The sequence below is a fragment of the Cynara cardunculus genome (genome assembly GCF_001531365.2).
Source record: "Cynara cardunculus var. scolymus isolate 2C chromosome LG 8, CcrdV1, whole genome shotgun sequence".
NCBI classification, from domain to species: domain Eukaryota; kingdom Viridiplantae; phylum Streptophyta; class Magnoliopsida; order Asterales; family Asteraceae; genus Cynara; species Cynara cardunculus.
The window spans coordinates 8,035,984-8,048,761 of NC_037535.1; the positions used below are offsets into that span (position 1 = coordinate 8,035,984).

General features: G+C 36.5%; 1 protein-coding gene across 2 annotated transcripts; it reads left to right on the forward strand.

The window, feature by feature from the left end:
- Nucleotides 1-6,413: 6,413 nt before the first annotated feature.
- LOC112516631 (eukaryotic translation initiation factor-like) lies at nucleotides 6,414-11,736 on the forward strand. Of its 2 annotated transcripts, XM_025123782.1 has the most exons (10): nucleotides 6,414-6,795; nucleotides 8,164-8,235; nucleotides 8,576-8,671; nucleotides 8,819-9,013; nucleotides 9,251-9,351; nucleotides 9,466-9,553; nucleotides 9,656-10,006; nucleotides 10,116-10,358; nucleotides 10,440-11,451; nucleotides 11,545-11,736. In XM_025123782.1, exons 1-9 carry the CDS (start codon nucleotides 6,637-6,639, stop codon nucleotides 11,424-11,426), a joined length of 2,292 nt encoding a protein of 763 aa, XP_024979550.1. In that variant the 5' UTR covers nucleotides 6,414-6,636; the 3' UTR covers nucleotides 11,427-11,451; nucleotides 11,545-11,736. The 2 variants fall into 2 exon arrangements, with proteins under 2 accessions (XP_024979550.1, XP_024979549.1); XM_025123781.1 differs by having other exon boundaries at nucleotides 10,440-11,736.
- Nucleotides 11,737-12,778: the final 1,042 nt, after the last annotated feature.

Here is a 12,778-nt window from a genome sequence, read left to right on the forward strand (position 1 = left end):
ATATCAAAGCCTAGTTCCAACCTGCAGAGTTCATTAGTCACTAGTGCAAGGTGGATGACACTTTCTGCTAAAGCATTCTAAGTAGTAGAAACTCATATAGCACCTTCTTCAACATCCTAAAAAACGTCCAATTGACTATCAACTGAAGCAACAATGAGAAAGTAGGTAYAGGGGATACAACGTATTTGTGCATATAATTTCCCAATATGTATTTCAATTTCAATTTCCAATATGTATAAGCATGTAGTTGTGTTCCGTTTCTTCACCTACAACTCATGAGCACGTACAACTCAGGAGCAGAAGGTTTGAATTCATCATGAGCACGTACAACTCAGGAGCAGAAGGTTTGAATTCATCTATTGTAGTCAATGAAAATGAAAATGTTACCTATAAGCAGAAGGTTCGTCGTCTGTTGTTCGTCGTCGTCGATCGATCGCAAACAGTGAGGGAGAGGGAAGAGTCGATCGTAGCTTCGTAAGTAGGTACAGGGATACAGCGGGATCGTAGTTCGTCCAGGGGAGTTGTGAAGCCGTGAAGGGGAAATGGTAAGGTAGGAAATGGGTTTAATAAAATGGGCTGATTTAAATCATATATTAAAAAGCTTTTGACATTTGGCCCTAGTTAAAAATAATGATTTTAAATATAATATGTTATTCATATTATTTTAAATTCTAACAGGACATTTAAAGGTGTCTTATTAGCTTTTAAACACTAATACAACAATCAAAATTTTTTTATTAACTTTTAAAATTAACACGACACTTAAAAATGTCCTATTAATTTCTAAAATAATATGACACTATTAGTCTTTAAAATAATACGACACTTAAAAGTGTCCTATTAGACCATAAAATAATATGACATTCAAAAGTATCGTATTAGATTACATGATAGGACGTCAAGATATGTTAATAAGACATCAAAATTGAGAGTCATATAAGATTAAATAAACTAATGTGTCGTGTTAGCCTTTTTAAAGGACGGTTTCCGAAAAGTGTCTTATAAACCTCTTTTTGTTGTAGTGATGGTAGGTTTGTAACTCACTTCATTCGCAATTTCGCTGATGCTAGCAACATATATTATGTAATTTGTAGTACCTTTGAAATTATATTGCTATTAAATCCCGAAATCATAATGAGCAGCAATGGCTTTTTAAAAGATTTTTTGTGAGATATTTTTAAACTTCATGTGAACCATTCTGTTCTTCCTTAATGGAAATACTTCACTTTTGTAGGTTATATTGTCTCCAGAGGCAGATCCTCCTGTTGTCAAGTTGATGGATTACATCTCCTTTTTTTATATCTAGCAGGGATCAGTTTTCAGATGCATGAGAATATTAGTGGTCATGTTAACCAAGTTAACGACCCACAAAGGGAAAATAAGAAAAAACTTGTGATATCTTTTCCACACCCCTATTCTTTTCCCAATTATGCATCCCTTCACATTTATATAGAACTTTGTCTACAAAAAGGATTCAGGACATGTTGCTGACCCACAATGTCATCTTACATAAGCTAAGCTTTTCTTTATTAGCACAATCAGGAAACAGATATTTAATCCTGGTAATCCTTTGCTTATGTTATGTGGTCATTGACTTACCTGCAAAGTACACCATCTTTCACCCTCTTATGTTTGACTTAATTATAGTTTCCCATCTTTTGGATATGATTCTTTTTACCCCTTGTATCCAAATGTTATTTTATTTTTTGTTAAAAGGAATTATGATATTGTGGACGATGCTGCTGTCAGTTCAATTCTATTTTTTTATTTGTCCTATAAAGCTTTAGATCCTATTCGTAATGCATTCGTCATATTAATCCGACAAATTTCACAGCAAATATTAGTATGAGCAACAAAAGAAGAAAAGAGATCAGCAGAAGAAAATAGTTGTATTGCTATGAATTCGAGTATCTGCTATTCTAAAGGTAAAGGAATCTTACTTACTCCTTTAGAAGAAAGAAAAGTCAACTGAGACCCATGTAGGAGCATGAGCAGGACCGCACAATCCGTGTTCATAATTCTGAGGAAGGACAGTAAGCTGCTAACCTTCATTTTCTTTCCTTAACATTTAACACGTTTTTAAAAGCATGTATAGCTCTAGTTCACTAAACATGTAAGCAAAATAGCAGTTTTCCTTTCTTGTCTTGAGTGCTTTTTTTTTTTCTTACATTTTTTTGTAAGTGAAGGGGTCTTCATGGAAACAATTGTTTTATTCTTTGGAGTAGAGGACAAGTATGTCTATATCCCCAATCCTGGACCCCATCTCCTAGTGGTTTTTATTGGGCTCGTTTGGTTTTGTTTGGTTTCTCGTAGCAATAGCAGTAACCCTGGTATAATTGTTGTATGTTTCAGCTTGTTTAGCCAGCCATAATAGTGAATTACGATGAGTTTCGTGCGAATGTGAAAATGTGTCTAGTCTCTAATCTTACATAGGGCTCGTATCAATTTTCTGAAGATATCGTTATCAAGACTTTTAAGAAGTCAACCGAGTAGGTTTCCATCACCATAGTTGAAGATCAGGTACGATCTTGTTCGATTTGTTCTGATACCATTTTGTTAGCTACTCATTCCATCCCATGAAAATTGTAATCCCATATTGTATTGGCAAATCTTCACGTATAAATTATCTATTTGCCTATGGTTACTGTTACAAATTGGTTCATAAGATTACCTTATATTGTCATTCTTTAAGGATATTTTAGATAAACAAATCAATGATCAAACACTTTTACGTTGCAGTTTCATGGATGAACGAGTTTTCTTGCTGGAGAATGCGCATGATTCCGGGGAACTTGATGTGAAGTCGAACACTGATAACTTATACAACACGATTGTCAAAGATGTCACCAAGTCTATAACTGAAGATCTTAAAATACGCTACTAAAACTCGTTCACTCACCACACTAACAGAGCAAAGAGTTGGCTTGATGTTCTTTTTCCTGGCTTGTTCATGAATTTGAGCTAGAAGTCCTACACGATTGGAGAATGTCAAACGAGTCAAACTCAGACCAGGGTTCTGAGCTTCTGCTCAGTCAAAAGGAGGAGGTGAGAGTGAGAACTCGTTGCCATTGCTACCAAACTCAGATTCTTGGCACCGAAGTTACTGTTTCAGATGCATTATCATGTTCCACATTTAGAGAAAAGGTTTGACAGATAAGAAACCCACCTGCATCAGTTTACAACTAACAATCAAACCTTTTTTTCTTTTGGCTATTATTCATTTGAATACAACAATATATACCCTTTTTTCTAATAGTGGTGGCTGTATTGCAACTTCTTGCTTCTTAGGAAACCTATATATACCCATCCTATTAGTTGCACTGCTAACAAGTACCCTATACGAATGACGAATAGCTAGAAAGCACGCCCCGTTTTGTAGCCGCTCAACCACAACCCATATCGAGTCATTCTTCTCAACATTTCGTTACTAAATCCAAAGTTCCAAACTGGAATGTCCAACTGTTGTAAGAATCCACTAGCCTGTTGGTGTTCTACTTTCAGTTGTAGACATGTGAGGCTGTTAAAAGTCATCGATTCTCTGCCACCTAAGTTCTTCCCATATATCTCCTCCATCAAAGAATTGTTATTCCTAGACTTTTAGGAGCAATTTGAATTACAAGTCATGATTGTGCTGTTTTTATATGGTAGCAAGTGCCCCCAATACTTTCTCTAATGATCATCAGTACTATGCTATGTATTTTTTTGATTTGTGCAATTGCACTCAATACAATATATATATATATATATATATATATCAGATTACATGATGATCATTACCAAGGGTATTGAAGGCATTTACAACCATATCAAAACTGCACAATCCTATCTTGTAATTAATCCTAAATCTAGGGGTAACAACTACCAATATCACTAATTTAATGCAGGAGATTGATATGGGAAGAACTATGTGGCACCTTGTATGCGTGTCAGTATTTTTTTGCTCACGAGACGAGTAAAGGGTAATTTTGGGTTCACCTATGATCCTCCCTCGACTATGTGAGAGTTGAGAAGCAACATCTGTATATGCAGTTTTTCCCTTGTATTTCTTTTTCTATATTTAAATCCATGACCATAAAGGAGTAAGTAAGATTCGTCATTGCTCCAAGACTTGCTCATACTCGTGAGATGATGGTAGTAGAAGCAAGTTCATATGTTGGATGCGAACACAAGTCATGGAGGTGTCCAAGTTTGTTTCAATTGTATTAGATGTGTCATAAGGCTATATTCCTTTAGCTGCAGACAACCAAAATTAAGATTAATCAGGTTCTTAGTTATAAAGATAGCAATCTGTTTTTTTTATCATGCAACAAATGGAACAACTTAAGAGACAATAGATCGTTTAGATGTGAGTAGTGACAGCAGTACCAAAGAAGCTCAACGAGTTGATCAAGGGCCAAAAGACATTGATATACCAAAATGAGGGTTGCACATTGTTGAAGAAATTGCTCGATGTTACTTGAACATTAAAGAGTTGCCAATATTGGACCCAATCCTGGAGGCAGTGGTGTTGGACCCAATATAATTTAAGATTACTTACGGGCTGCTTCCTCCTCCTTTTTTAGTAACAAAATGAATCAGAAGTAAGACCAAACTCCTAAAGGGAAATATCCTTATAGAAAGTCAGATGACCAAGATATTGGCGAATACCACATATGATCAATGCCAGACTCTTTCTTTCACAGCTAACCCCATTTTCTTAATGCCGAGACTTTCTCTTTCGTCGAGCGGTCGATGAAGAAGTTGATTAAGTTGAAAGTTAGAAGCGTTTGGAGTGTTTGTGTGGTAGTTGGAATGTGGTCTGATATGGATGTAAATCGTGAGTAATCCTAATTCTAAATAAAAAATCGGTTGCTACTTTATCCAGAATTAGAATTTCGTGTTAAAGATTTCATTTGTGGTAGTCAAGTTGGTAAGTGGTCTGTTCTTTTCATAATATTCTCTACAACTTTTAATCTTTTGTAATTCTATTCACATATTATTTTTATTGACTTTTCTTGTCTTCAAATATTCTTACCGATCTTAATTTTATATTTACAAGTTAAAAAATTGTATATATCGTACATATAATAGATGGTTGTTTATTATATATTTTTAAAAATGAACATTTAAAACATTATCATTTTTTTTATGTTTTTAGAATGAAATTAACAAACCAAATAATAAAATATAATTATTAACGTTTGTTTGACGGTTACAAATATATTATCAACAATAATAAAAGCTCGTTTTTCTTTTACTTACGGTTTTATTTTTAAGTTCTATGATTGTTCGAATATTTTGTATGTTCTTTTTATTAGATGGACGATCTATTTTTGGAAACTTTAATGATATCGTCGTATATTTAACACTTGAGGTAAAAATAAGATAAAAGGACCTAATTAATAATTTGCTGGTTGTGTACCCGCGTAATGTGGTGGGAGCCATGAATTTTAACGATTTTGAAGTTTCATTGGTTTTATTAGAGAAGATTTAATAATGATAAGAGTTACACTTGGTCTTTACATATTAATACAATTTGAATAAATAAGAGTTATGGTTCCAATTACAGTTTATCGATGAACCAGTTTAAAATCCAATATATTTAAAATTCAACATATTTAAATGACTCCACAAATGTGTTCGATTTACACCAAGAACAAAAGAATCAAGAGATCGAGAGTGAGGCCGAGAGTTCTAGAGCAATTGAATGAGAGATGAATGAGATAACTTTTTATAACTCATGATGAATATCAGTTTGAATCTCATCTTGGGGGATGAGGAGAAGACATAGATGTATGAGGGGGTGAATGTGTGAGTAAAAGATGTCAAAAGAATTTTGAAAACATAAAAATAAAAAGTAATAACATGCATTAGTAACTTGTACCATATCTTATTTTAATTGTAGATAAAGAGATTTTAAGACTGAATGCATAAAATAGTAGTACTTAATGCATTATGAGTTATTTTTAGGACTTTATACATAAATGTATAGTATTTTGTGCATTAAAAATTGTTTTTAAGACTTTTGATAAATCTGATTTATAAGATAATATAGATATAGATTTTTGTTGAATAGTATTAATAATTAAAATAACTATTTTTTTATGTATTTTGCCATACCTATATGGCTTTGCATCACATATAGGGACCAAGATGATATTTTTACAAAGTTGAAGGGGGGAACTTGTATTCCATGAAAAAAAAGATGAAAATTATAAATTCAATTAGCACCCCTCAAGAAACAAGAAAGTTTGCATCACATATAGGGACCAAAATGATATTCTTACAAAGTTGAAGGGGGAACATGTATTCCATGAAAATTATAAATTCAATTAGCACCCTTCAAGAAACAAGAAAGTTGAAAAATTGAGACAAAATTTCAAGTATAAAATAGTAGAAAAATGATGAATGCGCAGTATCACACCATCCAGGGTTTCTCTCTCTCCTCTCTTCTTTCTCTCACTTCCTCCAGGAGAGAGAAAGCTCCTTCCCTAATCTCTCTTTTTCTCCATCTATCCCTATAGAAAACCCTATCTTTCGTACAACATCAAGATTTGTTTGAATCTTGATTCTACTGACTTACCTTTGTTCGTTAATCGCTGATTCAACTTTTGTGGTTTTTGTTCGATTTTAGCAAAAGAGAGAAACAATCACGGTATGCAGGCTGATCAGGCAGTGTTGAGCTTGAGACCTGGTGGTGGAAATCGAGGAAGAACTTCTGGCCCTCGTTTTGATTCGTTGGCTTTCGGTTCATCAGATCTTCCAGCCCTTCGTCCTCATGGCGGTGCTGGTGCTTCCTCTCTTGCCGCCTTTAAGGTTGTTACTTCTTTTTACCCTAATTGGATCTGGGCTTTCTATTCCTTTTGAAGCTCATCTTTTTGTGGATTTAGCTCAATTTTATTGCATCTAGTTGATACATCTGTTGCTTATCCTAATCTAGTCATCCGCCTTTTGTATCGTCCTGTTTATTTATACGTGAATGTTGTGTATATATTTTGATCTCCGATGACTGAGCAGCCATGGTTGTTGGTTTATACCAACTAAAAATAAACCATGTTTATGTAAGAATTTGTTTGATTGCCTTATGAGATCGGATTTGTGGCAAAGAAGGATCGATTTTAAATGTTTATGATTTAGATAAAGCAGGGCAGGTTCAATGAAGAAACTTGATTGCGTGTTTCATGTTTATGGAAGTCAATGTGGATTGTTAGTAGTCTGCATTGGGTGCAAGAAGTAAGGGGTGGGGATGGGAGGAGGGTTGAGGAATTGTTAACTTAGAAAGCACTTTGCCGTCTCATGGCAATGGTTCTGTCTATAGGTTTGTTGCAAGGTAATATAAATAAATGGTTTCAGATGATTGACTAGATGTGTGCTAGTTAGGTTTGTGAGTTCTACTTTGATTTGCCTTATGGGCCATTGAAGTTATTGACACTTCACATTACTAATTCTATTACTATACTAGGTGGGATATTTCGATTGTAAAAGTGATTCTATTCATTTTATGAATTACTCTCTTGGGACGCCAAGTTTTGGAAAAGAGTAATTCAATATATTCTATGCTACTTGTTATCAGGGAATCTGGTGGTGCTCGGTAAGTATCGAGGCCAATATTTTACAGATGTAAATATGAAGATGAAGTGGTATGTAAGCTGCCGTGAGAATCAGATTCTTATAAAGAAGTCCATCTATCTATATTATGTTCTCATATGTGATGCTTATGGTTGATGCTATTATGAGATGCCTAGTTCTTTCTGAAATTTATTTTGGAGGTGCATTGAACTCACCGAGGCACATTCTTTATTTTGAATTTGATAATATATGTAATTTGACAATTACGTGATTGGTACAAAAGTTCCTTTAGCATTTAAACACATTCTTCAATTGGTAATTAATTTCACATATCTCTTCTAATAGTTAATTGATTACTGCTTTTGCATGTCAATTAAGCATAACTCTATACATTTTTGCTCACTTGTAGTGAAATTTATCAAGTAGGTCTCGTGCATAGTCATCTTGATGAGGTTTTGGTATTTGAAGAACGTCTATGTAGTTTATCATTCTCATTTTTGTGCTTACTGTTTTCTTTTTACTGATTTGTTTGTACAAAATGTTGATCGTTCAGTTTTTTTTTCCAATAGCCTCTTTATTTTAATTTTTGCATTTATTCTGTTTGTCTTATTCTAGAGTAACGATTCCCGATTTGAGCTTCATGAGCGTGTTCGTTACACCCGAGACCAGCTGCTACAACTTAGGCAGGTAATGCTTTAAACGATGCATTTGAGCTTCTTTATATGGTATAATTGTGTAAACGATTATTCAACCTGGTTGTTTATGTGGGTTTGTTTGTTAAGTATTGTATCTCAACTAATCAGTATCAAAATCATATTCAAACATGTCCATCACCAGTTTTTGTTACAGAAGCAGTTTGTTTTAGCATATTCTTGCATTATCTTGAGCATCCTTTTGGTGCTTTTAGTTTAATGCATATTCTTTTACTAAAACGTCTCATGCAGAATCTGCTTGTGTGTTCGCTAGAAATTCTTGATCAAGACATCATTTTCTTGGCAATCTTTGATACGTCTTTTGTCTTTGGTAGGTTGTAGATATCCCAGAAGAGATACTTAAGGTCAAACAAGAAGTGGAAACTGATTTTTTTGGGGAGGCCCAGAACTGGACCAAATCTGAAGGAAATGTAAGCACCAGGCATTCATAGTTACTTTACTGTTATAAATAAAGGCCTATATCTCCTGATTTTTTCAGCATCACAAGTATGCATGTTACCGGTCTTTATTTGTCAAAGCTTAGTTCTCATTTTATATGATGATTTATGTATTTGCAGTCGTCAATTCAGCCCCAGACTCGCTACTCTGAGCCTGATAACCGGGACTGGCGTGGACGAGCTCCTCCTCCTGTGGAGGAGAGATCTTGGGATGCTGGTCGAGATAACAGGGACTTTGGTCGTTTTGATAATAGGCAACCTGATGGGAATCAATATAATAGGCAAGAACCGAACTCACAATTCGGTAGAGCACAGGTCTCTTCTAACCAAGGGCTTTTTCAATAAGATCTTTAATTTTTTATAATCTTTCCATAGAAACTTCCTTGGTATTTTAAATGTTTTACTTATCCTCCTAATTGTTTTTGGATTTGTAATTGAATTAAGTCAACTGTTATAAGCCTGTGCTAATACGTTCTGCTTTGTCCATGTTCAGTGTTTTTGGTTTACTAGTTTGGCGTTAAAGTTAAGTTGGTTTTCTATTTCTTACAACAGACGGGTGGCCCTGCTCCTGCTCTTGTTAAAGCCGAGGTACCCTGGTCAGTCCGGAGGGGGACTCTTTCTGACAACGATCGTGTCTTGAAGACAGTAAAAGGGTAAACGATTAAAATGGAATTTGTGTTCTATTAGGCTCAGACTGTAATTACTTTCTCAGTTCTGAATATAGCATGAAAGAATTTAAGACATCTTTCACCCTTTTTGACTTTCAGTATCCTGAACAAGTTGACTCCGGAAAAGTTTGATCTCCTCAAGGGCCAACTTATTGACTCAGGGATCACGACAGCTGATATTCTAAAGGTTTGTGTCTATTCTTGTGATATGTATCATTAATATTTATCCTTCATAGTGTATTGCGGCTGATGGAATACAGAAATGATATGGTTACTTTATACAATTCAGGGGGTTATCTCGTTGATTTTTGACAAAGCTGTTCTCGAGCCTACATTTTGCCCTATGTATGCCCAACTCTGTTCCGATCTCAATATGAAGCTCCCACCATTTCCATCTGACGAACCTGATGGCAAGGAGATCACATTCAAGAGAGTACTGTTAAATAATTGCCAGGAAGCTTTTGAAGGTGCTGACAAGCTGAGGGCAGAAATAAGGCAGATGACTGCCCCTGAGCAAGATGCAGAACGTAGAGATAAAGAAAGAATGATTAAACTTCGTACTCTTGGAAACATCCGTCTAATTGGTGAGCTGTTGAAGCAGAAAATGGTTCCAGAAAAGATCGTTCATCACATTGTTCAGGTCTCATTCGTGCCCTTACTGTTTCTAGACCATTCTTAATTACAGCAATTGTTAATCAAGTTACTGGCTGAAATTATGATATTTACTCGATAAATGGCGCAATTGGCAGGAGCTTTTAGGACCTGACAATAAAAGTTGCCCGGAGGAGGAAAATGTGGAGGCGATATGCCAATTCTTTAACACCATAGGCAAGCAACTCGATGAAAGCCCGAAATCAAGGCGTATTAATGATCTTTACTTCAGCCGACTGAAGGAGCTGGCGACAAATCAACAGCTAGCTCCACGAATGAGGTTTATGGTTCGTGATGTTATTGATCTCAGATCAAACAACTGGGTTCCAAGGCGGGAAGAGGTAGTCTTTTGGTCCATTGGTTATCTTTTAGTATATGTGTGTGTTCAAGCTAATTTAATGTCGAATCTTCTTTTTGTGCAGATGAAAGCCAAGACCATTACGGAGATTCATACTGAAGCAGAGAAGAACATGCGGCTCCGTCCAGGTTCAACTTCAAGTATAAGAAACAACCGTGCTTTGGCTGCTGGAGCACAAGGGAGTTTAAGCCCCGGGGGTTTCAATCGACCTGGTACAGGTGGCATGATGCCTGGAATGCCAGGGGCCCGCATGATGCCTGGTGCGCCTGTAATAGATAACGATAATTGGGAGGTCCCTAGGTCCCGCTCTATGCCTAGGGGTGATGGTGCACGTGTTCAGGCACCATTCCCTGGCAAATCTCCGTCACCAAGTCAAAAATTTCTTCCTCAGGGTAGTGGTGGTGTCATAAGTGGCAAGTCCAGTGCCTTGTTGCAAGGCAGTGGTGGTGCTGCTCCTCTCCCCATCTCTCAGGCGGCAGCTCCTCCTTCTGCTAGACCTGCTCCAGTGCCATCTCCTTCTCCTGCTCCTTTGAGGGCAAAGAATCCCGATGAACTCAAGAAGAAAACAGTTTCTCTCCTTGAGGAATATTTCAGTGTTCGTATACTAGATGAAGCATTACAATGCGTGGAGGAACTGAAAGCACCAGAATATCACCCTGAGTTTGTAAAGGAAGCCATTTCACTTGGCTTGGAGAAAAGCCCACCATGTGTTGAACCCCTCGTGAAGCTCCTGGACCACCTTTTCTTGAAGAAGGTTCTGACCCGAGCTGACTTGATTACTGGATGCCTTGAGTACGGGTCATTGTTGGATGATATCGCGATTGATTTACCTAAAGCACCAAACAACTTTGGTGAGATCATGGGGCACCTTGTGGTGTCTGGTGGGTTAGATTTCAAGATTGTGGAGGGTGTTCTAAAGAAGATGGAGGATGACTATTTTCAGAAAGCCGTTTTTACTGGTGTTAAGAGGGTCGTTAGTTCAAGCCCGTCGGGAGAAGTTGTTTTGGAGTCACAAGCGGAGGATGTTGCTGCGTGTGAAAGCCTAGTCTAAGCTTGGAACGTCTTGAATACAACAGGTGAGTTTTTCGGTGAACTGTATAATCAATCAATCTTGTTTTTTGTTGAGGTTACCATAGAGACATAGTAATGTGTTGTTTGAAAACAAATAGGAGAACTCATGTTGCCATGAATTTTGACATGTCGAGCGTGTTCTTGAGAGAGAGCCGACCGATGACTTTCTCAAGACTTTTTGTTTTACATTTAGTTTTGTGACTTTGGAGTAAAATTTGATTATTGTTGAGACTTGAAAGTTCATAAAAGCAACTGTTGTATTTTATGGAAATCTTTTTGTTTTTTCTCAAGTCTTATGCCCGCTTTTCATGTTAGTAATTGGTATGTTGATATGTAGTCATGAAATGCGCCATTGCCTGGGAATCTTCACGAAATTCCCAAAAACAACTCAGAGTTGGGGGCCGTTTATCTAAACACTTACCCAGTAAGCACTTACCGGTGAAATTCGATACCATCGCTTACCTACCGGGCAAAATTTTATTCATTAAAACGCATCGTATGCAACAATTTATCTCGATAAGCGCTAACCATGGTAAGAGTCCTTGTTCTCACTTACCGGGTAAGACTCAAGATTCTTGCTTTTGTTCTTACCAGGTAAGGTTCTTAGTCTTTTCCATATTCATCCGGTAAGGTAAATTGACTTGTTAAGCGTTTGCCCGCGTAAGCGTTTGATAAACAACACCTTAGCTTTGGTTTGGGGGTAGAGGACTAGCCAATTAAGAAAGAGTTGGGATTTTCAAATTAATATGTTCATAAAATATGTATGTATATATATTTCTGGTTTTTGGATGGGTTGGGTGGCCAGAAATCAAATCCAACCTGAAACCAAACATCCACCATAACCCGGGTTTCGAGATTTTGCACTAATACCTTATTACCGGTTTGGGTTCGAATTTCAAAGCATTCGGGTTTTGCACACCCCTACCTATACCTAATATACCTTAACTGTGGAGTTAGCTTGGTTCTTTTGTTTCGTTGTGGTCCTTGAGTCTTCCTAACACACCCGCTTCCTGGTTTTACTTACTCTTACCGGTAAAGATTTACCAAATAAAAATGTTGCATACGATGTTGTCTTAATGAATTAAAATTTTATCTGGTAAGTTAAGTGAAAGGGTTAGACTATTACCGGTAAAGTGAGAGCTTACCCCGTAAATATTGGGTAAAAGGCCCCTTAACCTCGATTGTGGCATACGTTGGCCTTTTATCGTTTTTAAATTGACATCTATTTTAATATAGTTTTTCATTTGCTTTTTTGTGTTTCTCCGGTTCTTTTTTTTCCTTGAAGGTTCCTTCTAAGATATTCTCCATATGCATACATACATTTTGGGGGGG